Below are 26,880 nucleotides of genomic sequence, written 5' to 3'. Positions count from 1 at the left end.
CCATTATATTGATATCAAGTAAATATTTGCTTACGACTATTACAATAAAGAATTATTTAAATCAACTAAATTTTTTTTTTCACTGTACAAAAATATTAGTAATATTAATATTTAAGAACATCACACAGTAGCAGCTGGTATGATAGTAACAATGCAGAAACTAAAGGTACAAGAAGGTGAAAGAAATCAGAAACTAAGAATGTTTGATATTAGAGGAAAAACGAAGCATATAGGAGCTTTCGCTGTGTCTGTATATTCGTACGTGCACGCACATCTTCTCAATGAGCGTGCATGTGTATATAGGAAATAAAGAGACGCGTGCGTGTCCGAGGCAGATATTCTCCTATCAGAAACGACTGTCGTTATCGCCTTTATCAGGACGACTGACACTCTCTAGTCGTCTCGAATGATAAACGTTCGTAAAACTTACTCGACCTCTATATTCGCTTCTTTCTCTTCTCCTGCTCCTCGTCAAAAACCAAATTTCTATATATATAGTGTTTTGGTGAAATTGCACAGAAAATGGGATTCGCTTTGTTATATTGATCATCCAAACTGTCTGATAAATACGGATAAGAAGAACGGGTTCTGAATGGTGTCTGGTATATCGATTGAATTTTCCTTTATTCCCCACATCGAAGTAGAATTTCTTAGCGCGAAATGTTTATTTCGCGTGATGATACAGTGAATCTTTTAAGAGGGAGAGATATGGGAGGGTGTGCTTAGAAGCGGATGTAATCGTGATGGGCGTAAAAGCATGTCCAAAATTTGTTGATTCACATAGATTCCCTTTGTTGCTGCTGATCGATGGCGATGAGTTAAAGGGAATAACAGATGTGTATGTAAGGGCTTTCTTCCCCTCCCCTCTCCTCTCTTTATCAGCCCCACTCTCTACCACACGCACGCACACGCTTTTACCCTCCCCCCCCCCCCCCTCCATTGATGTATAAATATCAGTCTATCCGTCTATCTCTATCTTTATGAAACGGAATTCCAGCCATGCGATATCGCTCAAACTCTACGTTAGACTCTTTGTCATGCTGCCAGTAACATTAACCTGTCTCAATTCCTCCATGAAGCAAATCGCCCCTTTCTTTTTTTTATTCGTTCCCTCCCATTTTACAATAGGCTCCTATACCAATTACTCCTAATTCGGTTGGAGATTCTTTTTTTTCATTCTCCCATTTTCCATTTGCTACTATATAGTCTTCTTCCTTTCACGTTTTACTAATTTAATTCGTTGTAACGCTATATTGTAATTGCATTTTTTTGTTAATTTTTTTAATTAAATACAAGTAGGAAGAATGAAGGTGTAAGGAGGTTAGACAATTTTTACAAATTTTTGCTAAAGATATATAACGTTTTTTTTTATCATTTTTCCATAGTAATTTATTTCTATGGCTAATCGAAGCGAAAGAAGCGCATTATTATCGGATTATCCAGCCATATCTTGATTCGTTCTTGAATAATTGCAGGCCCTAAAGGCCAAAGCACCGATTTGTTCCCGCTGAAAGAATCGATTACGATCCTTTACTTTCCCATATCTTCCGAATATTATCAGTGGTTACCCATCTCTTCGTCAATCCCATCGACGCTTCGCGCATAATTAACGGCAAATCATCTGCCAACAATAATTTTCCTTAGCTTTTTCTTTTCAAATGTTTCTATCGGAGTACACGTTATTACATATACGTAAGATTTCGAATCGCTATTTATAAGATCTTAATACTTGCTCGGTCCACTACTAACTCATCGTTTTCGTTCCAGCGATTTATCACGTAATTATACTTCACTCCCGAATTAACTCGAGCTGCAAAAACTAATAAATTATCTCAATCAACATTATTTTCCAGCTGTTTGGTCTCTATCTTTTGCTTTCCACGGTGAACACAAAACGCTGCTGCATATTCTGCCCTGTTGCTTCACAGCGATAATTTATTTACCAATCACCCAGTGTTTTCTCGCGCTTATCCAGGTACGACGAAAACTGTGGTAGACGCTTCTTTCAATTTCACGTTCTCTTCTTCCCAGTATTTATGAGTTTCTGCGTGAAAATTGAACTCGGGTACATTTTTTTGTCTTTGCAAAGGAGTTTTCCAGCGTTTCGATTGGATCGCGAGGGCCACGGGTAGTCTACGTATCAAGCCTGTCAACTATATGAACTACGAGTGTACATTTGTGCTAAAGAGATTGCTTCAAGGCATGCCAGCCTTCTACTTTCCCCATTTTCAGCCACAATTTCAATCTCAACATCAATTTCTGTGTCTCGTAATTTCATCGGATAACCAGTGGAATGTTTTTTCCTTTCTGGTTTCTTCGCGTCAGGATACTCCATTGGATCACCGGATCAACCCTCCGTATTTCTACGAAAATCACACTTTGAGAGGAGCAAAAAAGTTTTTGGCAAAAAAGTATAGTTGAGATGTAATACACACTTGTACATATAGAGTTAGGTTTTGCTTCTGAACAAAGCCAATTTGTAGAATGGACAGTTTAGTCCAATACTGCAATGGTATAAGGTAGACACGGGAAGATCAAGTTTTGGGAGGAACGAATACAGGAATTGAACGAAGAATGGATTCATTCTTGCGAAATAATTCCATTATTTTACTTAAGTATCGTGACGCGCTGACTAGACAAGAGCTGTAGTTACAAATGTTTTACCGTCGACGTCGTCGTCGTCGTCAGCTGTATATAGCTTTCATTAATATTCAGAGCAGCCAGTGTACTGACTAAGCACGCCAACTTTTCTCTCTCTCTCTCTGCGTCCATTATTTTATGGTCTTCCTTTAAGAAAATTCTTCATTTCCTCCCACATGTCCCTCGTAAAGTATGTAGTTTTTTTTTATCGAGCTGTTGAGCAAATTTAACTCTCCTCTTCAACCCCCCCCCCCCTTCTTGTCTTTCTTCTTTATAAATTATTTTGATTTCTTTATTAAATATTATAAGCTCCCTGCTTAATTTACCTACAATCGGATTTAACCTGTTCGGTGGTTTTAATTTATGTCTCCTGCTTCTCTCTCTCTCTCTCTCTCTGTATCTTTCCGGCGCGCGCGCACAGGCTGTCTAAAGCTCACTCGTTCTATCCTGACATTCGGTCGATATGCTAGAGGGTGGCTCCAGCCAAACTGGCTGTCATTTCCATCGTGCCAACCCAGACTCCCCCCCCCCCCCCCCTCTACCCCTATAAACCCAATCCCCCACGAAGCAGTGCTGCACAGTGGCCGATATTATGCTCCCGAATATTGCTGAGAAACAAACGACCAGTTGCAAAACTTACTCGCAACTTTTATCAATAGATTTCGAAATAAGCTCCTCTTTTCTTTCACTTTCCCAGAATTTCCAGGACAAAATGCTCTTTCTGGCCTCGATCATTGAAATGTAAATGGCAAAAGAAAACTGAAAGCAGAAAAATAATAAGAGCAAAAGTTGGAGAAATGTTGGGCTTGTTTGATTCGTTGGAATCAATTAGTTTGGACATTGATCTTTCTTAGCAGTATATATGCTCTCCGAAGAAGGTTTTAGGTACGAGTAGAGAAGACGGCACATTAAATTTCTGACACAACAATGGGCACGGTTAGACAAGTGGAAGTAGTTCTAGCTCTCTGGACCTCCTCCTTTACTTGCTTCCTCCTGCATACGAAATAAGTTTGTCGAGGAATAAGAAATGAGATAGCGAAAAATGGTTGTTTCTTGATCCTCCCTCTTATTCTTTGTACAATCTCTATCTCGGAATATGAAATAAGTTGCACTTTTACTACATTCTTTTTCTCAATCATTATCCACCCCTCCCCCTTTTTCTCTCTCGTAAACACATACGAATATAAAATGTTCGTTAAGAGAAACTAGAGATACTCGTCACTTTGCACAGCTTAAAACATAAAAATCCTGTGTTTTTTTTCCAGGATTTGATCTCGAATCACCCAGGACACGATTTATCCTGGTTTTCCTATAGGGATTAATCCTTTCAGGTAGAAAATAAAATGTGCGAATTTTCAGTGCGTTTAGCAAGACTCGAATGGATCGAGGCAATTTTCAATGCGTCGTTGCTGCGTTGCTGGTAAATAATACCGATCGTTTGGACTGCGGCGGATTCTGCATCCGCTTCAGAGCCTGTCCCCGTGTTCCGGCCGCACCCTTGTGTATTTAAATTTACTACGCCATTCACGTTTGCGCCTATTCTAGCCCACTCACACTCACCCACAGACGTTTTCCACGCAATCTTTCGCTATTCTACATACCTCTGACGCTCATTGTTCTTGTAATGTGTTAGTATCTATCTTGTGCTGTGAAATTTTAAGAAAATCCTGGTAAAAATGGGGGAAAATAATATTGTATCTATCAGTTGGTTCAAGAGAAACTGCAAAGATATAACGTATATAATTTTAAGTCTATGTAGTTTTGGGAGGAAAGCGAGCATAGAGGTCTAATTTGGAATTTTCATCATTCTCTTGCATCGGTAGCAAGGCCAGAGTTCCTCCCGCAGGACAAGTTATGGGGGGAGGGGGGTGGAGAGAGGAGAAGGGAGAGGGTGCTTCGGAGAAACAGGTTTCAGGTCGCCAGTGTACGAAGGGACTCCGCGGAGCGTGACCACTTGACGATGTGGCCCGGGCATCAACTTAACCCCCCCCCCTCTTCTCCCTTCCACCACTTCCCCCACCAAATCACCATTTTTTAACCATCCACCCATGGAAAATGGTCAACAGGTGCTGCTAAAAATTCCACGCCTTCAAATTTTCTTACCACGCTTCGACTCTTACCCGAATCGTTTTCCCTCGATTCTTATATTATAACAGCTTGGAGGAAAATTGAGCTTTTTTTCTCGTAACTCAAACCTTTCCTCTGCCATCGTGAATCACGAAAATTATATGATTTAGAAATTCAGTCGCTTGAAGCCGATTATTAGAGGCACGGAAAGGAATCCGATAAGTATCGGTTACGTCGGGACGATTCGATGAAAATTATTAATAATTGTGAAACGTTTCATTAACGGGGAGCAATGCGATTGGAAGAAAGATCCAAATCGAAGGAGGCGAATAGCGTTTTCGTTTGTTTTACGGTGGAAGGGAAAGTGGTGGACATTGAATGATAAAATGCGAGACGGATAACGCACAATTTACGTTTATGTGTACGTCTAAAAGACAGTGTATTACGCCGACCGACCTGTTGCTATCACGTTACTCGGCCAGCCACCCCTTTCATCCCCGGAAGCCCTTCCTTCTCTATCCCCTCGATCTTCGATACCTTTTGTCTTTCTCTCTCCTAACTTTCCACCCACTTTCACTATAATTATACTCTCTTCTACTTTTACTTTATCTACGATCACTGATATGCCTACACAATATTATTGCAATATATAATAATAAAACAAAATAATAATAGCAGTATATATTTTACAACGATAAGTTTTATCACTGCTTCTTTGTCTCATTTTCGAACATTTAGAGTGCATTGAATGAGTGACTGAGAAACGATATGAAAAATTGTTGGTCGAAACTGTTAAAGATATTTATATATATTTTAGTAGGTTTTTTGAGAGTATTTCGAATGAGAAGGAGAATTGTGCGAGAGGGGAGAAATTATGGATGATGATTTTTAAAGTTTCGCCTTTTGGTTTTTTGATTGATTGCAGCCTCGGGAGGGGGTGGTCCGATGTTGGTCCCTCCCGTGGCCCAAGGTGGAACAGGGGCTCGTCCCTTAGGGGATTCTGCTGGCCGGACTCAGCAATCCGGCCCTGCAGCGGCTGCTACCCTCTGGCCCCTCGCACCTGCTCAGCCCAATCAGCTACCGAGTCAACAGTCTCAGGCTACGCCACCCCTCGCAGCTACCCCTGCACCGGCTCATCAAGGTAAATCATCTCATTTGCATTATTCACTCTACTCATTATACACATGCACCATAGTATATCAATTCCATCTCTTTTATACCCATGCATCACAATCATTCGCTACATATAATCGCTTCATCTTTTACTCTCTCTCTCTCTCTTTCTACAATTTCGAACATTCCAATAAACCATCTGGTTACTCTCATTTTATTCATCGTCATATATCTCTCTCCATATTTTCACTTTCTCTCATCTGAAAACGTGTAATTCCATTCACCGAACAGACCATCCCTGTGATTTTTAACCGATATTCTTTTCATTCTATGACATTTAACTTGATTCATCCATTCTATCGAGTTTAAAGCTCCTTTTGCTAATCTTCTTTTTTCCCCATCGCTGACTCAGGTGTTAACCGGTACGGACTGTACTCCTTGTTTCCTGGGGGTGGCGGGGGCAGTTACGTTGCAGCTACCCCCGCTACTCCCGCGCCGCCAACCCCAGCCAGAGCATATCACGCAACCACTCACAAAGGTAAGTCTATAGTCAATATTTTCATGGACCAGGAACAAAATTGCAGTCCACCTCGTTCACCTGCTGGCCTAATCAACGCTAATTAAACTCGACATTCTCCTTCAGAAATTATTCAATTTTAATCGGCTTCCCCCTATTTCTAAATTAATTCACGTTTATACTCACGCTGCTACGCCCACGCGTCGCTCTTTGCTCGAATTTTGTCCTTGAGAGTTCTCAAGCCCCCTAGAAAGTTTTTTTCACTTCGCCAGGACAATGATGCAATTATGCAATTAAAGGAATGAATGAGGAGCGAGCGAACAAAAATTGGTCCAAATGGAGAACTTGACCCCTCGTCGTCCGCTTTGCTCCTTCTCGGCTACAAAGCTTTTGGATTTGATATTCCTCCAGCCACGGCTCCCCCCCCCCCCCTCTTCTACCCCATCCCTGTTCCTTACCAATCCTATTGTCCCAAGGTGTAATTCTACACGCTCTACCGGATCCCGAGGGAGCTCGTGGAATAAATTAAAATCCGAGAGTGACCTCCTCGCCTCATTACAATTGCTCCTAACTGAATCTCCAGACTCCTTAGAAACATGTACTATATATATATATATATAAATTTATGTATGTGTATGTACGCGTTACCATAAGTTTAACAGTTGAAATAATTTATCTCAAACTTTCATGCTTACTCCGAAAAGAGAGGACAGGTAAATATTATTCTTGCATTATAATAATACAATATCTCAAGATTGATAACGAACCAAACCGTAGAGTATATTTATCAGCCAACTTTTTATATTCGCGAAGAATATAACCGATACGATTTTAAGTATAAATCCTGCGTCGTAATTAATGAAGGAGAGAAGCAAGACACGAGATAATCAATAGGCATTATCATTTAAATTTAACCAAGATACACAGAGAGTTGATCAGGGCTCCATCCAATTCATTATTTGGAGAGATTGAGTCGCAGTGGTTTTCGTTGATTTTTCGCGAACCCATCGCCGCGCTTCTTGTGCTTCGATACAGGTCGTTTTTTGTACAACTGTGAACGTAAAAGCCACGCCCTCTGCCCCCTACTTCAGTCATTGCTCGATTAAAACGAATCTGCATAGATTTTCCATTAATTCGACTCAGTCGAACGTTCATTGCATATTAATCGATTGTGACGAGAAACAGTAACGCGATAAATTTCGATTCGCCCGGCGGCCCAACGTTCGGACGGTAAAAGAGATTTAGAAAGGGCGAGAAACTCGCACGCTTTAATATTCATACCCTTTAAACAGTCGATGCGGCATTAATAAACAGTACATTGGAGTAGGTTCTGTCGATGATTAGTAGCTATATATATATATATATATAAACGGTTCTAGGGTGTTTTAAGGGTTAGCATGTATGGATTTTTGTATATAAGAAGTAGTTGGGGGTGGGGGAGGGTGTGGATAAAACGGATGTCCGGATGCGAATGGACTAGGATCGATTAACGTGTTGTTGGGGGGTCCTTCAGTTTCAGAGAGCGTGTTCTCGGCGGCAGTAGGTGTGGGGGTAGGTGGATACACCTGGGGCGCTCCCACGCCACCCCCGGGCTCGCCGTACAGTCCAGTGCCCGTCACTCAGCTGGAGCTTCTCGCCAAGAATCTCGCAAGCTTAGCCCCATCCGGACAGCAGGCCCTCAGCCTCCAGAGTGTTGGCCTCAACGTCGGCGTCAACAGCCTCCACCATACCACCCAGCATACCACGCAACACACCCTCAACCTTGCCGCAGCAGCTGGACTTCATCATCTTCATCATGGTAATCTCATCTTCTTCCTTTAATCTTCTTTATTTTTTTCTCTTCGCACACCGCCTACTTTATTTTTAACACTCTCTTCCAGGAGGTCTCCATCAGAACAGTTTCTCGCCGCAGTTGTCGCTGGTAACTAGCAACGCGCCGACTCTGACCATCAACGGCTTCAACTCGCCGAACTCTAACGGAAGCGTCGTACCGACGACTGGAGTACTCCTTCAGGAATACCAGTCACCGACGGGGTCCACGGCCAACTGCCAACTCCCCAACAACTCCATTCTAACTCAATCGGACACCAACAGTCTGCTGCAGCAGCAGCAACACCCTCCTAAGAAACGAGAGGCCTTCCTGCCTAGCCAAGGTCAGCCGGTCAAATTGGAGAACAAGTCCTCGAGACAGCCATGCATCTGCAGAAACAGCACCGGTTCGTGCTATTCTTCCTGCAATCTTCCAACTTCTGCTTCTTCGTGGTCTCCATCGAAAATTTTATACAGAGCGGAACACGCGGGATGATTAGCATCGCTGAGCGATAAATCATTTTTTTCTTTAATTGCGATGGACGACCTTGAACTGTAATAATGGTAGCGGTTGGGTTGATCGCGCAAAGAGCGGATGGAAGTGTTTTGCCTGGTGTGAAAAGTGGAGGGAGGAGACTTACGCAAGGTTCTACACAACTTCTATATTTACCATTCGAGCCATCCTCCCTCCTCTATTCGTCTTTCAACCGCCACCAATCACCGTCCTTCTCGACGTTGCTGTCATCGTTCTTGAAGAACGTCTGCTTCGCCAGTTTTACGCTTGGTCCTCATGAATCACTCCCGGTCACCACGTGGCAACTGCGAGAACCGGTCTCTTATAAAATCTTATTCAATTTCATATCCACTGCTACCATTACAACAGTTAATTTCTTCTTTGTTAAAATGAGCTTGCTTCTGATAATTATATATTCATTTTTTTAAACCATTTTTTAAATCTTCTCTTGGTAGATGAAGAATTAATGTTTTCTATGGGAATATCTTAGGTAAGACGAAAGTCGTGCATTCGGATGCAGGATGCAGCAGGACACTTCCGGTTGTGTCGTCCTGGAACGGGCAAGATAGCGCTAGTAACAATGTATTGAGCAATGGAGTGGTGAAACGAGAACCGCTGGCATCGGTTCCTTGCCAGGTAGCCGAAGTCTCCACGTCCCTTCATGCTACCACCACCGCAGTGAAAATCGAGCCTGTACAACCAAAGTCTGAAAATGGTAAGAAGTGCTCTCGTCAAGAGGAACGATGAGCTTTTTCTTTGTTCGCTCGAATGCCAAGCGTGGAGAAGACGCATGATGAAAGAAACCAAAATAATTTACCGGTTGTTTGAGTAAGCAGCCTATATGGCTTCGGCACTTCAATTAATTTCTCGCGGCGAGATATGGTGTGGTTTTGTGGTGAAAAAGTTTGAGAGAAGGGGAATGAGATATGGCGGAACCAATAGGGATTTTAGAAGGGCAGCCCGGCCCTTTTCTCCACAGTACGGAGGGTGCTTTTGCTAAGAACGTAAAATCTTGCACCCTCGCCTATCCTCCCTCTATGTCTCGCACACGTATCACGACGAAGCACTCGAATTTTTAACGAAAATGAATGGTTTCTACGCGATACTTCATTTTCATATAAAAAAACACTATCTATAACGTTTACAAATTTTTCTTCGGTCAAAAATTACCTTTATTTTGGGGTTGAGAAAAAGCAGAGATTCGACTGGTTACAAATTTTTTGGCAGACTTTTCACTAGCGATTCGACGACTAAATTCCCAGAGGGACAAAGACTGTGGGATATAATGAACGAATCTAGCCTGGTGGAAGATATCGAATGTCAAGATGCCCGATTTACTGTCGTCTGCCATGAATCCTTCTGTCGCTAGCGGAGTGCCAGAAGTTCTTTCGCTAGATCTAACAAGTCTAACACGCTCGGGGAGATACGGAATTCCTGCTGACATGCCAACATTTTTCGCTTCCTCAATAATACAATCTGCTCGAAGCTTCTCCGCGCAAATTTCGAGTCTCCTACTAATAGACACAGTCGATACTCAATTTAGCTTTATTTCAATTGTCCTCCTCGATCGTAAACTGGAATCCTCCAAGAGACCGTGGCATCGGAAGAAGATGGATAGTTGGAATTGCTCGAGAAAAGCTGACTGTCTTTAGTAAGCTATATATTTGCTGAAATTTGTCCAGCTCGTGGTAATGCAGCGTAACGAAACGAGTCACAGGAGTATATACGAGGATAGTATAGGGAAGGTTGCATGTAGTACGGTAATGATTAATTAATCTGTGTATTGGTAAGGTGCGAGTGAGTGGGAGAGAGATAGAGAGAGAGAGAGAGAGCGAGCGGGGGGGGGGATACACGAAATTGTCGAGGGAAAGGCAAGCAAGAAGGCAGCAGGCAGGCGGCCTCGTTAAGTAGGAGGTGCGTGGCACGCATGGCGACGCAAACACAAGGCGGAGCTCGAAAGAGTCTCGACCCAAAGCAAACAGGAGCGGCAGTCTAGCCGATACCAGTCTTACTCACTCACTCAACTAACCAGTCCTCTTCTCCGCAACGCACTCTCTAATGCTCTTCTACGCACCAGCAACACGTAACTCCACTCCATCCACGCGTGTTACGTCACTCCACTCCCTCCCATCCCCACACACAATCACGATAAACCCATAATCTTATATCACTCTGTGCCTTTTTGCCCCTCGTTTCACGAATCACCCGCAAAAAAGGGTAAAACCGATGAGACTTCCGTCATGCAGGAGTAAAAGAAATGTACAAAGAGAAAACTCTCCTTTCAGGTATCGTGGTATCAAACGCAGGAGGAACAGGGGGGATCCCGGTAGGAATCGCCGTGGCTAGGCAAAGGCTGCAGCATCAAGAGACCTCGTCGATGCGCAATGTTTCCCTGAGTCATCACACATCTCATCATGCCAGTTACCATCATTTCCAACCGGACAGCCTCGGTAAGCCATGAACGTACGAGTTTTAGACTGAAAATTGGTAGTTTACGGAGAGAATAAGTGCGGGAGGGGGGAGGGTTAGACGTAACATATATAGGACGCAGAGAGTGGAGAGTGGATTGGGCCCGTTTGACCGTGTGGTTTTATTTGTGGCAGGTTCGAGCACGGCCATGGCGGTAGGCGGCGCGACCCTGGTGCATTGCGGTGGAGCTGGAGGGGAGGATAGAACGGGACCGTCCCACCTCGCCATTCCCTCAGGAGCGGCGCTGGCTGCTTCCTCCATGAACGCGCTTAATTCCGGTCTCGGCTCGAGTCTCAATTCCAGCTTGAATTCCAGCCTCGGCAACATAGGGGCGGCAGCCGCTGCGGCGGCGAACGCGGCCACCGCCACCGGATGGCCCCCAGCTACCCTCTGGCAGTACCCGAACGCCGCCGCGGCGGCCGCTGCTGCTGCCGCTGCAGCAGGTCAGAATCTTCCTCTTACCTTTCTCTCTCTCTCTCTCTCTCTCCTACACTCTATACCTAGACTATTACACCCTCGTCTCAAGACCAAACCCAACTTTCACCCCTAATAAGACGCCTGCGATGCTCCGACCGACTGACATTTAACCGTACAGCCACATATTCGCGATAACTGAAATATTTAATGGCTCGGTGAATCCTCTTCCATCCCCTTCCACCCCCTTCCACCCCCTCCCACTTTGCCCCACAAGTCCATGTGGAATTATTTACTATTTAATTTGCAGCCATGCCGATGGAGCCTGTCGGATTCACGCAATTAGGAGTTGGTCAACTGGTGAGGGATCCAACGACTGGCCATCTTCTTCTCATCCGAATTGCTGGTAATTGAACAATGCTTTACCAAATGTACCGCTTAACCTGGAGATAAATTAAAAGTGTCCTCGTTAATCGAGCGCCAGTTCAAAGTGGGTCAATGGCTGAAAATAAATCCATTTGGATATCCAGCTTCTATTATTGCAACGACCAAACGAGCGCATCGAGAATAGCCTCGAGTCGATATTTTATACGAGCAACAATAATCTTATCTTGCGATCTCGCGGGGAGAAAGTCGAGTTTCAGGGCTTCTCTGGCCTGACGCAAACGCGCAAAGAAACTCCACTGTCACGCTTGCTTTTTCCAGAAGGCTGATTATAGGGGACGCCAACGGTTTCGTTCGACTCAGAAACGATCCTTGGATCGAGAATAATCTTTAAATAGTGGGCTTTTAATCCTTAATTTCTAACGAATGTTTGTTTACTTCTCGTTCAACAGAGCAAGCAATGCAGCAGGCGGTTGTATGGCCAAATTATTCGAGTCACAATGGTGGAAGCATAGGACCACCACCACCTTTGTTGCTTCCACCGCCACCGATACCACCGCCGATACCACCGCCACCGCCACCATTACCGCCAGCACAACCACCGTCTCTTCAGCTATTGGGAGACATCGGTGGTGCTCGATTGGTCCTCACCGAGAGCAAGAGGAAGCAGCAGAGCAATTTACCGATTGTTAAAATCGAGGCAGACTGTGCAGTCAGTCCTACGACCATCATCAGTAAGTCGGAGCGAAGCCTGTAGACATCAGCATTTCTCACTCGACGATAATCTCCCACCCCTTTATCGAATGAATTCACCTCTTTCCTACCATTGACAATAATCAAATCTACCAATAAACGTTCTTCTCGTAGCAAAATCACGTGAGATCAGGCTCTATTGCTATACTTTTGTCAGTAGTATATTCCTTACTTATAAAAAAATTGGCTTTTTATTGTACATTGCAAGAGAGGAGGTGTCTGTCAAACTGTCGTTTATTGTATGCGTAGAGTATGTAGAGTCAATTGGCACTCCTGCGAACCGGCCTGTTAATTCGCAAACTGGCTTCAAACTTCCCATAATCGTGTTTAAAATTGATATTTGGAAGGAACTTGTGCTTTCCTGCTACAAATATCACTTTTATTAATATCATGATTGAAGAGACAGCCGCTTGGTAAAATTTTAACATTCTACGCAGAGTAATGTAGTTATAGATGATATTATTATAATTGCCCAGATCCTCCCATTATGATCATACTAATTTTCAAGATCCAATGCAATCTGTGGAATTATCTGTATAAAGAAATGCTTAAGAAGGGAGAGTCACATTTGGTCCATCTGACGTATACGAGGATGATTTTGTCATGAGGTCTGTGTAAAGACTTGAAAGATTTTCTATAAATCTCCCGTCAAGAATATGTAATGAACTTTCCTTGTTGAAATCGCCTGGTCCACTGTTTAGCCACGGGAGATGCAGGAGCTGGTAAGGTAGCAGTACAATTTCGATTCAATTCTTTAAATCGGATTGAGCCATTGGCCAATAACTGTATATAAGCACGAAACGAATTATCGATAAATTGCACGAGGGATTCCTCTTCAGATTTAAAGAATAATTGCTTCTGTATATGCAGATAATGACCTATGGTCAGCCGCTGGTCTGACACGTATCAATCGTCGTGTAGTCTTCCTAGAGTTGTTTCGCTAATATTTTTTTATTCATCTCTTGTTCAGAAAATATCGAGATTGTACATTTCATCTTGTATTTGTTTTCGCGACTCGTGGATGGTTGCTTAATGGCTTTTCGATGGTGCTTTTGCAGCGTCCACAGAATCGACTAAAGCCCTTCAGACTGTGACTTCGATGACGAGCACTTTGGTACCGGAAGCTCCACTCGTCAACGCCTTCCATTATTACCCCCACGCGTCGGCTCTTTTGCAGATCAGTCACACTGACCCAACGCATTGCAGGTCGCAGGTAAACCACTCAAATTTTCTACCTTTTTTTCTCTTCTCTCCACACTTATAAGTTTACTTTTAGTATTTCATCTCCTCTTGCTCTTTCTCATGACTCGTTCAACCTGTTCAATGTATTTCTTTCCTTTTTTCTCTTCACCTCGCTTCTCTGATCTCATATCCAGTAATGCGCCAGGAGATAATCTGCCAGTGTCCTTGCACTCTATGGGAAAACAGGCTGAGAAACGTCACTGTTAATTATGCCACGTTTAGGGCGCGGTCGTTCGCATAATGTGCAAACGTTATGGCACATTGTATCAATCATGCGCAAGCCTATGCAACAATTTGCATCGCTATCTGCATGGAAATTTCACGGATACCTTCTTCCTCCTCCTCCTCCTCCTCCTCCTCCTCCTCCTCCTCCTTCTCCCCGTTCTCATCCCTCCATTTATCCAGTCCCACACAAAATCTTTGACAGAAAAAATTCCACAAATAACTCTCCTTCTTTGGATATTGAGCCCCTTGGCAAAAAGATGATTCTTCGAATGATAAATATACTTTGCGGATTATTGATTAATGTAGTCTGAAGATATATGGAGCACGCTGACCAATCAAGAGAGCAGTGTTTTTGGAGTAAAGCTGTGCAATAAATTCACTTTAATCCTTGGACCAATTTTATTTTTATCCTTTCTTTCCTGATTCTTCATTCACTTTACTCTTCACCGACCTTTTTACATACTTTGCCTTTGCCTTCCTTTGGTATGATCGGCGTTAACCGGACTATGGCAGGTTCCAGTTAATTATTGTAAATCCGCTGAAATTTAAGGGGGAGAATAAAAAATGGAAAAGAATTAGAGAGATTCAGGAAGCTTTGTCGCTCAGAGTATGTACGTGGAGCAATAGTTGTGTGACGGGAGTATTGCAAAGACGATTGTTTGTAAAGGCTACATCGCCAGTATCCTGCCTGACGCCGCCGCCGGAAGTGACGACGATTCACGCTCTGGAAGGACCGGAAATGCCAACGATCGGGGTGCAGGATGCCTCGAATCAGACGGATTCGCCGGAAAACGAGGATCAGGATCCCCAAGCTACCGAGCTTTACGTGAAACAGGAGCAGAATCTTAGTCCGTGCCATCTTCAGTCTCAAATGAATGGGAGTTTGGCGGCCGGAAACCACCTAACCAACGTCACCAACATCTCCAATCTTACGAATTTCGAGATTGTGGCAGGCTCCCCGGAGAAGCTCTGCAACGTCGTGAGAATAACCACCACCACGACTACGGTTAATCCAGCAGGCTCCACCTTGAAGGTAGACAAGGCTGAGAACACGATAATCAACATGGCTGACTGTCCCAAGTACTCGTACAAGGAGTGCAGGAGCGTCACCTCTATCGACAGAACGATCGAGCACGTCGTCACGAGACGCATCGATCGCGAGAATCAGCAGGAAAGCTGCCAAGTGACCAACTCGCCACCACACGAGGAACCTGGGAACGACGTGTTCAGAGATGCCAGGCCAACCCCGAGAATCATCGAGATCACCGAGGAGAACTGCGATAGCTTCCATGAGAACCTCGAGTTCTTCGCCAGAAGAAGAGACCGTCATTTGGAGCACAGAGAAAGAAAAAGAAGCTACAGTCACGAGCAACATTTCGACAGGAGCCTCGACCATCATCCTGAGGTAATTTAACCCCTTCCACAATTGCAGTACATATGTTGCTTTTCAGGCATTCCATCATTTGCATTTAGTTTCTTATTTTTTGTTTGTCATACCTTCCTTTTTGCTTGTGTCTCTCTGATTATTGCACTTTGCTGTTTAATGTATTATACATTAATTCTTCTTGTGCTATACATTGCAGGATAACAAACCTGTGGAAGACTCGAAAACTCCCGAGAGTCTTGGTCTTCCGTTGAAGTACGATGGGACCTTCGAAGAAGCAGCGGAAAAGTCGGTTGATGAACAGAAGCCTATGATTTTGGTGGAGTCTTCCGTGGAAAGCGCCAATTGCGAAAGCTGCAACGATGCAAAGGTCAATTTGCAAGTGGAGAACAAACCGCAGATCACAGTGAAGTCATTCGATATGCCGAGTATCGAGTGCGAGGAGCCTGAAGCGGCAGCGGTGGTGGTCAAACAGGAGGCGGAAGAAAAAATCGATGATTACAGATGCGAAGCTACTTCGACCAGTGAAAGGACCAAGTGCACCGAGGTAAAGAAGCATCTGGACAAATTCCACCCTGGTATAGAGAACGTCGTTGAGAAGCTGAAGAAGAATGCCGCAGCGATGAAAGAGACTGCAAATGAGAAAATCGAGGAGCAAAGCAAGATCGAGGCTCCACTACTCAGGAGGGCCTCGGAAATTCAGCCAAGGAAATTGGAGAACGGTTTGAAGAAGCATATTCTGAGATCCTGTGAAAACGACAGATTGCTGCTATTGGAGAGAAACCGAGAACTCGAGAACGATACCGAAGTTTCCTCATCGGAGTGCTCGAGGAAGTATTCTTCGGGCTCCGAGGTCTTCTCCCCAAATTCAGTCACTTCGCCTCGGGATATTATCGAGTACGAGAAGCAAAATCTTTCAGGGGAGCTTCTCAATGATAACAATAATGACGTCAGAAGCAATAATAATAATATCAAAGTGGTCGATCATTTTCAGCCCTTGATCATTCCGAAGAAGGAGCAACTGTCTCCAGATTCTCGAGAATCGCCCAAGCTGTCCCACATGAAGTCGGTCGTCGAGCAGAGAAAAGTACGCGAAGACGAGAAGGGATACGCAATTGCGGAAGATGCAAAAATCGAGCAGATCGTGCAAAAGACGAGCGTCGATCTTAGCGGACTCGAATTACTGTCCAATAGCATCGAACAATTGGAGCACTTAAAACCGGAAGCGCAAAACTCCAGTCCAAACTTTGAGGAGTCTCCGAGCAGAGGCGAATCCGATAATCAGCATGAGAAGAGCAATAATAATAATAATGTTGATAGCCCACTGGGATTATTGTGCGCATTGGCAGAGCAAAGATTTATGGAGGAAGTGGCGGACAACGTGCCTAGGAAATTGAGTCTGGACAGTTCCGAAGAGATCTCGCATGCTGGCAGGCTTCTTTTAAATCTTGGCAAGATCAATCTCCTGCAGAAGGAAAGGAAAAAATTGGATAAGAGAAGACACTCCGCTATGGACGAAATATACTGCGAGCCATCCAAGAAATTCAAGACTGCGTATGAGAAAGAGGAAGCCGACATCTCCATGCACTATTATGACAAGTATAAGAGGAGAAAATACGCGCCAAGTATCCACGACGACAATGTGTTTCATCTAAATGAGAAGAAGAACATTGACTTTTATGGAGTAAATGGACATGACGACGACAACCCTGGAAAAGTCACTATCTTTCAAAGCTTCGACGATAAAGTGGCGAATAATAGCGTCGAGGGTTTGACAAGCGATAATGTTACTCTCGCGAGAAGAATGTCCGCTGACGAATGTAAAAGTCACGACTACAAGAGTGCTCAGGGAAAACTGGAGGTGAAGAAATATCTTGCTAAACGCGTCCACTCGGAGAACGATGCTGATGATTGGCCCAATATGGACGCGATGGAATTAGATATGAGGGTCAGGCTGGCTGATATTCAGAGGCAGTACAAAGAGAAGCAGAAAGAACTTTCAAAGTTAACTCCGAAGAAGGAAGAGAAGAAAAGTTTTGACAGGTCGCGAAAGAAGAGCTCCTCTAGGTAATTCATTATTATCACTAGTATATCATCCATTTACATCAAACAACAATTATTGCTTTTATTTCCATTCGTAGTTTGGACCATCTCAGGGTCTCATCCCCACACTCGGTGGAAGCAGAACTTTCTCCACAAATCTCACCAGCTCACTCTACCGAGGAATTATCGACTTTGACTTCAGATGTGACGCCAAGGTGTAATGCAAATTTGGTGAAGTTGGAAGAACCCAGAAGTCACATCAAATTACTAGATAGCATACCGAGCATTACAATACCAGTGCAATCGCCAACAACAGTGATGCCACTTAACAAAGTTTCGGAGGACGAAGACAAGACTCCTAGCAGAGTAATTATTTAACCCTCCAATTTTTCATAAGTGGATTCGCGTTAATTTTACTTTACTTTTATACTCTGCTTTTCATTTAGATGGACTATGAGACTGCATCCCCCGCTCCTACCGTTTCAAGTACGAGCTCTGCGTCCAAGAAGAGAAAGGTGGGACGTCCAAGAAAGCTTATGTGTACTTCTGGCAGCACCAGGCAACTTACCGAAACGATAGTAGCAAAAAAACCGAAGAGTAAAAGTTCTCTGGTTAGCTACTTGCTGTCTTCGAAAAATCGACATCTTCAAACTAAAGTAAGACCTCTCGAATCATTAAACATTTTCACGTACGAGTGCATGAATAACAAATTGGTTTGCAAACAAAACTTTTTTCAGTACGTTGGAAAATCGGGATATACGCCGCTGCCTTTCAAAACCAGTAGCTCCTCTTTGAAATCGTCCTCGAAGAATCACAAGAATGGCAAATCAAAATTGAAGCCCGTGAAACAGACTCCTTTGCATAACAAGAATGTCATCAGTTCGATCATTGCCGAGAAAGCGAAACTAAATCACGGAGTGAAACTTGAGAAACAGGCAGGTAGAGTGAAGCCTAAATTGAGGGCAGAGGCAAAGATGAAGACCTGGGAAGATGATGAAACTGCGATTGCAGAAAATATTCCACCTGAGCCAGTAGTGCCGGAGCTTCATTTGGTAGAGGCAGTGGAGCCAATGGAAAAAGCTGAATTTGATTTGGAAATTGGTAGACACGAAAAGTCGAAGAAGAAGAAACGAAAATCCAACTCGTCGTCGCCCAGTCGTCGCAAATCCAGTGATCACGATAAAAAAGAATCTAAAAGACGAAAATCTTCGGAATGCAGGGAATGTAAAGAGTGTGCTAAAGCTGCAAAGGCAGAGAAGCTGGAGAGTATCGTCAATAGGTGCAAATTAACTGCTGCACATTTGGCCATCGATCAGCTCAGAGTTCTCACTGCAATGGGTGGATTATTTTATGCTGGTAGACTCAGCGCTGTTCAAGCTCCCGACGTTTATGCCATCACCCTTGATGGAGAACGGGGTAATAGGCCCCACATTCATTCCAGGGAGGAAATTTTGAGGGATGCTGTAAGTTTTCTCATGAAACTTTTTCCTAATAAAATGTGCACAATCTATAATCTATTTATTTTTCTTTGTAGATCGTGGAGGTATGTCCAACTTCGACGAAAGAATTACCACCAGGTACGAGACTCTGTGCATACTGGAGTCAGCAGTATCGATGCTTGTATCCAGGCACTTCCGTGGAGCCTTCGGAACCAGATCCAGAGTTGGATGAAAAGTTTGTCAGCGTTGAGTTCGATGATGGTGACAGTGGAAAGATTGCTCTTGACGATATTAGGTTGCTACAGCCTGATTATCCAGTGGTAGAGTACGATCCAAATCCTCTGCTGTCTTTGGGTAAACGTCGAAGGCAAACATCCGTATCTACCGATGATAAACGCTCTTGCGGTACCAATCAAAACTGCATCTCTTCGAACGGCATCAAAGCAGGATCAACGTCTCCTGTAACAGCAAATTATATCTCATCTTCGGATGGGAACAAACTGGATCAACAGAGGTCAGATGTCGATGCTCAGGCTCAAGATGAATACCGGGAGAGAAAGAAGATGAAGAAACGTAGAAGGGATAAACTGAAGAGGCTCCAGGAGATTCAAGAAGGGAAGAAGAAGCATAGAAAGCACAAGTGTTGCGAGGAGCACAGAAAGCACAAGCATAGGAAACACAGGAAACATAAGCATAAACATAGCCACCATGGCAATCATGGTGACAGTAGTCATATCAGGTTGGTTTAATCGTGTTTTAATGATAATAGCCTAGTTGGAACGCTTTTATAGAATTCTGACCTTATCTTATCTTCAGCAGTGAGGATAGCAGTTGCGGTCAAAAAAGCGAGGAGGAGCCTACCAAAGATATTCCTTTGGTAAATAGCGAGCTGCCGGAAGTGACAGATATTGAAATTAAAAAGCAAGATGAGGTTGTAGAGGAACAGGTTGAAGAAGTTGTAAAGGAGGAGAAGGCTGAGAAGAAGAAGCCGGATAAAAAGACGAAAGCTCGTGAACGACAAGAATCTGTCGAGAGTAGGAGCAAAATTGCTGCATTTTTACCAGCCAGGCAATTGTGGGGCTGGGCAGGGAAAGGATATAGGAGACCAGGTGCTAAAGGCAGGGCAAAGAAGCAATTTTTCAGGGCGATTCAGCGTGGAAGTGAAACTATCCAGATTGGTGATAGTGCTGTATTTCTATCAACTGGCAGACCCGATAGACCTTACATTGGGAGGATAGAATCTATGTGGGAAACTTCAAGTTCCAATATGATTGTCAAGGTCAAATGGTTCTATCATCCCGAAGAAACTATGGGCTGCCCGAAAAACTTAAAATATCCGGTAATTTTTCTTTCCATTTTATTTTAAAAAACTTATAATACAATATAATGATAGAAATGTATGAAACTTACTTGTATATTTATATACTACTAGGGCGCCTTATTCGAATCGCCACATATGGACGAGAATGATGTGCAAACAATTTCCCACAAGTGCGAGGTACTACCACTTCAAGAGTACACGGAAAAACTTGGGAAAGAACCCCATCGATATTTAACCATCTATGACAACAACGACATTTACTACTTGGCTGGTTATTATGACCCGACTACTTATTTATTGACAATGCAACCAGGAGTTGTTTGAGAACAACTGAAGCTGATAATTAAGTTAACGAACGTTACTTAATTGTGGTCAGCGAAACTACTTGCGAAACTTAACTCTATGTGATGTTAAACTTGATTCGATGGTGCTTGTACGAATGTACACCCGAAGACTTTTAGGCACTGTGAATCATGGAACTCTATCAGTTTACGGAACAATCTTTAAGCATAGGCGGATCATCAATCCGATGCGAATAATGATTATTCTAATAAGAGTTGCATTTGGAGAATATATATATATATAACCGTCCTAGATTTTAATTCACATGGATATTTAAAACTAAAAGTTTTATAATATTTATGGAATGATCCTTTCTTCTTCTGCTGCTTCTTAGTGGAAAATAAAAGAATTCATAGAAGTAGAAAGGCTTTAATTAACAAGGCACAAGCAGTCGATTTTTTCCTTTAATTTTTGACAGTCAAATTATAAGAGTATAGATATCTTTCTCGATAAACTCTTGTGCCTGAAAAAATCGTTTATTATTTTTGCTTTGTTTTAATTTCTAGATACGTGGATAACTGTCTAAGTAGCGTAACATTAAGGCTAACTGAAATGAAACGTTTGAAGGTAAACTCGAGAACGTGAACTCGAATTCAAATTCAGTACAAAACTGATAAGAGTATAATTTGAGGGTGAAAAAATGCTTTGTACGATAAAGCAGAATTATTATTAATGTGAAGGCTTGTGCCTTGTGTAACGCTTAAAAGTTTCAAGATGAGCTTGGGTGGAATGAACGCTTATCCTGAACAATTTATTGCTTTCTGTACTTTTTCACAATAATCAGAAAGTAATTAGCTTAAGAGAGGAAGAGAGAGAAAGAGAAAGAGAGATGCAATACAATGAGAGTGGCATTAAAAAGAGTATAAACGACGCCGCAGGATATTCGGTACCATAGGTGACTGTAAATATTGTAAATAACATTGAGTTAATGTTAATAGTGATAGGCAAATATAATTCATCGACGATATCTGACACACAAAATATTGACTGCATTGGTGATATATTCACGCGTTGATGTTATTACAGTCGAATTTTGGACATTGTCGTTTTATCTGTGTGTACTTATTACACCTTTTGCAATTCCACTTGAATCTTGTTCGAATTCCATGAATTCAAAAGCTTCATATGTTTGACGATTTTTAGTTATGAAATATTTGAGAATGTGTTTTTTCATACTTAGAAGAAGAGCGCGCGGGCACGAGAGAGAGTGTGTGAGAGAGAGAGAGAGAGAGAGAATAAATCAATATTCTTTGATTGGATATTTGAGATATTGGAGCATCGCAATATAAAATTTGCTACGCTTATTGTTAAGGTTACAAGATACGGTACTATGTAATCCCTGAATCGTATACACGCGTGTTATTGTTAATAATAATAATCTAATGATCACACAGAGCACTTTGACAGTTAATTTTACGTTTAATTATTAAGTTTGAGAATGCAAAGTTATACTCTCACAATATTACGAATGAAATTTAAGAGTGACGATAACTCGTAATATCATCACTGTGCAAGCTACATACGGGAGTTATTTTTTACGAGACCACTTTATACTTACTTCTGAATTAATGGTTTCTTATAAAATTTTAGTTTTCGCTTCATATATATAATCCATTCTTTCGTATTTATACTTACACACTTATCAGTATTTTTCTTTTATAATGCCTCAAACTTAATTCTCCATTACGCACAATAGATTCTGAAAAAGAAACATGGTCTAATTTAAACAATTCTATTATAATTTTTCTCGTTTTTGCAGAAAGTTATACGAAATTTAGTCGATGGCAATTTTTTCCTTACTCGTTTGATTAGTTACCTGAGATTATACTCTTATATGATTCTTGCATTTTATTTCGATAATAGTTTACTGTCTACTTTCGCCAGGTAGCGCACAGTGCTTGTCAATTAATTTCTTCTCCGTACTATTTACTGATGTGAATAAAAGTTATAAATATAGAAAATTACTTTTGAGATTATGGCGATCAATAAATGATCCGGGGTAGCCAAGTACAATTTCTGACTGATACAGTAGACAAAACTCTCATCTTGCTAAAATTCTCTAATTAAAACTTGTAGATCTATCTCTTTCTTCCATGTAAATCTCTCGCTACGCGTTTCATCACCTCTAATTGTTATAACTAAATCTTTACCTGGTAAAAAAAAACACTCTCTCCTAAGAATTTTTAAATTCATTTTTTCAACAGGTGTAAAGTATGGGGAGGATGGAAATAAGTATCATACAAGAATTTAGTACAAATTCCGAACATAAATAAATAATCGAGATAGGGAAGGGAAGAAAGAAAAATAGGAAATAGAGATAAGTGATACGGAGGCTCTATCTGTGCGTGGGTGAGAAAATATTGCGTGCCTGAGAACGTTATTAAAAAGTACTTACAACGCAGTGCGTGTAAATTTTCTTGTACATAAGTAAGGAGAATGGAGAAAGGATCGAGGTGCAATGAAAGAGAACGTTATGCGCGCAAAATTGCTTAAGCTACGCAAAAATTATTGAACAGTTACAGTGATGCATTGAATAAAAATCTATTTATCGTTAAACAAACGAGAGCCATTGGTCATAATCCGGCCCTGTACAATGGTAATATCGGTAAAACCTGTGAGAGATACCAAGTTTAATTGGATTAATGGATTTTCAATGATATCGGGGTGAATTATCAGGTGATCGCATTGGGTGCTCCATGTCTTTCGTTTTTTTTTTCAATACTCCAACAATGTCGACTATCCCATTACAGTGGGCGTTTGAAGAGAAACATAATTCAATCACTAAGCGGATAGTACCTATATGAATCTATAAGTATAGAAATATAATTATAAATATATATACATGAACATATAAATATATTAGAGTATTTTTTCAGAAAAAGGTACATATAACGTTTAGGCTTCGTAGAGTTCTCGAAAAATCGATGATGCTTGGATGAACATTTTTTTTCTTCCTTATCAATTTTGAACAATTTCTCGAATCCAAGCAGACTTGATTTTCGGGCAGTCTATTTAGTTTTAGCAAAAACTTCGCCTGTAGATTTGTACATATGTACCTAATGTGAAACGTTCGCGTTCTCAGGGTCATTCTTCATAATGGAACCACAACCCAAGAGAACAAGGCAATTTTGTAAATACAATTCAGTTTTCCGGCGATTCGATATTCATGATAATTTTGTACATAGCGAATTTCATCTTTTTGCCTAGAACGTTTCTAATTTTTGTCCATTCTGCTGGTTTTTTCTTTCAATTTACATGGAATTGAGGCAAGTCTCGCGCATCCCAGTGCGAAGAAGCGTGCGAGGAATAGACGTGCGGTCTTTCCAATATGTCAAATTTTTCGCAGTGTACGAGCGAATGTATATTTATGTAATGAAAATGAGAGAGAGAGAGAGAGAGAGAGAGAGAGAGAGAGTGAAAAAGGGAGGGTGACAGCGAGAGTCAAACACTCGTAACTAGTCTAGTTTCTGTGTAAGGCTAGTATATTTAAGTATAAGATTGTAACGGGTACAAACAAACTTTTTGATAGTTTTCGAAAAATTAGATTCTTTTCTTTATACGATAAGAATCGACCAAATATCATATAGATTTGTCTACCTTTAAATTGTAGTAAGGTTCAGTTTTTCCACCTATTGGTAAAAATTATCTATTTGGTAAAAATTGTAAACTGTAATAAATTTTAATAACAATTAAGTTTAACCGTTTGGCTGCTGACGTATTTTTTCGGACATATGCCAAAACTGCGGCACTAATTGCGTGTGTATGGGAAAATATGTAAAACACTTTTCATACAATAAACTCACTTGTATTGCATTGCAACAACAAAAATGAAAAAATACCAATTGTTTACAGAAACTTCGCATTTTCAAGAAGAGCGCGATAGCGTTCCTCAGCAGTCAAACGGTTAAATTTTCATCATATAGATAAATGTACCAAAAGATATAGGAAAAACTGCAAAATCTGGTTTTAAATGTTTTGAAACAAAATTAACTTTGTTACATGTCTCGAGCTGTTTTGTTGCATTTTACGCAGTCTAGATACTTGACAAATGGAAAGGTAGAATTCCAGAGATCCGCTTTATCAACGGTTAGTTAGTTCCCGTTACAAGGTATACGTGCAAGTATTGTTTTAGCGCGATTGCTCGATTGGCAATGGAGAGTTCAATTAGAAATCGCGAGTATAAATATTATATATCTAATAAGAGTGATAAGAGACGATATTTTATTCTCAGCAATCAAAATTATTATATTTTCCTAACTTGAGGCAAGATGGGCACTGCGTATCGAAATCTAAAGTCTGATAAACAAAAAGATCACATAATATGGAATTCCGTTTATATATTTTCTTATGCGACTTTTATATGGCGATTGTGTAAGTGGGATTGTGATTGTTTGTACTAAAAAAAAGCGGAAATGTTCATGACAAGTATGAAAACATAAGTAAAAAAAGAAATATTCAAATTAAAAATTTCCCTGACTGGATCAGATCATTTGCCTTGTGTTACACCATTAACATTTGCGAACTAAAATTATTTTATTTTCTGTTTCTTTTTGTTATTCACACAACTTGCATGGAAAGTCTAGTAGAGAAAGAATCAATTTTGGTAAGTGAGGCAAATGATCTTGAAGGGGAATAACGAAATATTAGTATGTAATTTTGCGAAATGCGAAAAATTTATACCGCACAAAACGCACTCGTTAAGAAAATTATAATAAAAAAAGAGAAATGTAAGAGAGATATTATAGAGACGTATACCTCAATTCTGTGTAAATGCCTAAAAGGCTGATATATGAAACTGAAGCTCCGTCGAGAAGCGAAAAATGTCCAGCTCGGAGTAATAATTTGTATGACTGTGTCAAGAGATTTCCACATACACTAACTGCTCTAGCAAAAAAAAAAGAATTTCAAGTGCCAATTACTTATTTCAATTGCGATTACATATCATCAAAGTCCATTTTTTGTTTCTTCCGTTTCTACATCCATCAAGTAATTTTCTCTTTTCTTGCAAATTTTCTAAAAAAGTCTCCAGTTGAAATATACTTGTTACTCTAATAAACACATATTTATTTTTCAAAGATTAAACTGTACAATTTTCATGAAATTGGACGCGCTTGGAATTTCTTTTTGCAAAGAATAACGAGAAAAGAGGGGAGAGAGTGCATGAATACGTATGAATGAGTGGTGAAATTTAAAGTATTTCGTATTTCGTATTATGCTTCTAGAAGAATCAGTCAGCGTAATAAAGCAAAAATAGCATGTTGCTAATTTTTGCATATACCCATTGTCTAAATGTTAACAATTGATTAATGTTTAATTAGTTCTCGACTTTATCTCTCTGTAAGCCTAAATACTTTGACCAGTCGCAGACTTATTTGCGTAAACATGTATCGTGAGACCAGACGAGATATATGATATGCAAAACATTTTAAATACACTTCGTATACATATTGAGATGCATATACTATATATAAACAGAGAGAAAGCACGAGAGAAAGAGAAAAAAATATAATGAAAGAGTCGCGACGAGAGAAGTATACGCGTGACGCTTATTTATAAGGCGCATACTTTAATTTGCCCTAGGTCGAGGACGTATAAAATTCATTTTTCTCCGTAACTATAAGAAATATTACATAATTTTTTGCACGGCACATTTTTGAAACTCCTTTCTACTTAGGTCTAAACGAGTGTTTTGCCAAAATTTGATATCTTTCACATTTACCGAGCTAAATGAAGTTTTATGTCCACACTTAATGGCGAATTAAAGCATACACCATGTAAAGCGTGTGAAACATAAAATACGGCAATACGAAAAACGAAAGTGAGAATTTGTGAACACGTAGCGAAAAACTTGGACACATTTTTCTTGATTTATTATCAACAAACACTTTGCCAACAATAAAGTGCATATTAGATATCGAATTGATTCATTTCCTGAACCATTTTTTATAATTTTTATATAAAATTTGTAATCCTCCGAGATGTGTTTATATATTGACTTTTCCGAAAGGCATCGGATCAGTGTGTTCAATGCTCATGTTTGACGATGAGGAGAAAGTCACCTTTGAACCAGAAAATCTGTACTAGACGGACCTTTCATAAACTGATGGGAGGAGAGTGATTGGTTATTAAAGCGAATTTTTGTTCTTTCAGCTCAATTTAAGCTGTCGAGCTATCGATTATCGTTTTCGCTGCATCGTATATCCG

At 41.2% G+C, this 26,880-nt stretch overlaps 1 protein-coding gene across 1 annotated transcript in view; it reads left to right on the top strand.

Moving 5' to 3' along the window:
- wge (winged eye) overlaps positions 1 to 26,588 on the top strand; it is a 54,583-nt gene extending 27,995 nt beyond the window's left edge. Inside the window, exons 2-20 of the mRNA XM_066726670.1 lie at positions 5,633 to 5,848; positions 6,233 to 6,358; positions 7,042 to 7,050; positions 7,851 to 8,135; positions 8,218 to 8,553; positions 9,151 to 9,375; positions 10,946 to 11,110; positions 11,264 to 11,572; positions 11,854 to 11,949; positions 12,380 to 12,661; positions 13,739 to 13,893; positions 14,815 to 15,552; positions 15,731 to 17,598; positions 17,673 to 17,940; positions 18,021 to 18,230; positions 18,312 to 19,037; positions 19,109 to 19,752; positions 19,830 to 20,352; positions 20,446 to 26,588. Of these exons, the coding sequence (XP_066582767.1) occupies positions 5,653 to 5,848; positions 6,233 to 6,358; positions 7,042 to 7,050; positions 7,851 to 8,135; positions 8,218 to 8,553; positions 9,151 to 9,375; positions 10,946 to 11,110; positions 11,264 to 11,572; positions 11,854 to 11,949; positions 12,380 to 12,661; positions 13,739 to 13,893; positions 14,815 to 15,552; positions 15,731 to 17,598; positions 17,673 to 17,940; positions 18,021 to 18,230; positions 18,312 to 19,037; positions 19,109 to 19,752; positions 19,830 to 20,352; positions 20,446 to 20,658 (7,374 nt within the window). The 5' untranslated portion in view covers positions 5,633 to 5,652 and the 3' untranslated portion in view covers positions 20,659 to 26,588. The remainder of the gene's footprint in view (positions 1 to 5,632; positions 5,849 to 6,232; positions 6,359 to 7,041; positions 7,051 to 7,850; positions 8,136 to 8,217; positions 8,554 to 9,150; positions 9,376 to 10,945; positions 11,111 to 11,263; positions 11,573 to 11,853; positions 11,950 to 12,379; positions 12,662 to 13,738; positions 13,894 to 14,814; positions 15,553 to 15,730; positions 17,599 to 17,672; positions 17,941 to 18,020; positions 18,231 to 18,311; positions 19,038 to 19,108; positions 19,753 to 19,829; positions 20,353 to 20,445) is intronic.
- Positions 26,589 to 26,880: the final 292 nt, after the last annotated feature.

The sequence above is a fragment of the Prorops nasuta genome, unplaced genomic scaffold, assembly GCF_024137725.1.
Source record: "Prorops nasuta isolate Cenicafe-Biocafe unplaced genomic scaffold, Cenicafe_Pnas_1.2 PNAS00005, whole genome shotgun sequence".
NCBI classification, from domain to species: Eukaryota; Metazoa; Arthropoda; class Insecta; order Hymenoptera; family Bethylidae; genus Prorops; species Prorops nasuta.
Note: the sequence above shows the minus strand (reverse complement) of the source record. Positions and strands in the feature narration are given on the sequence as shown.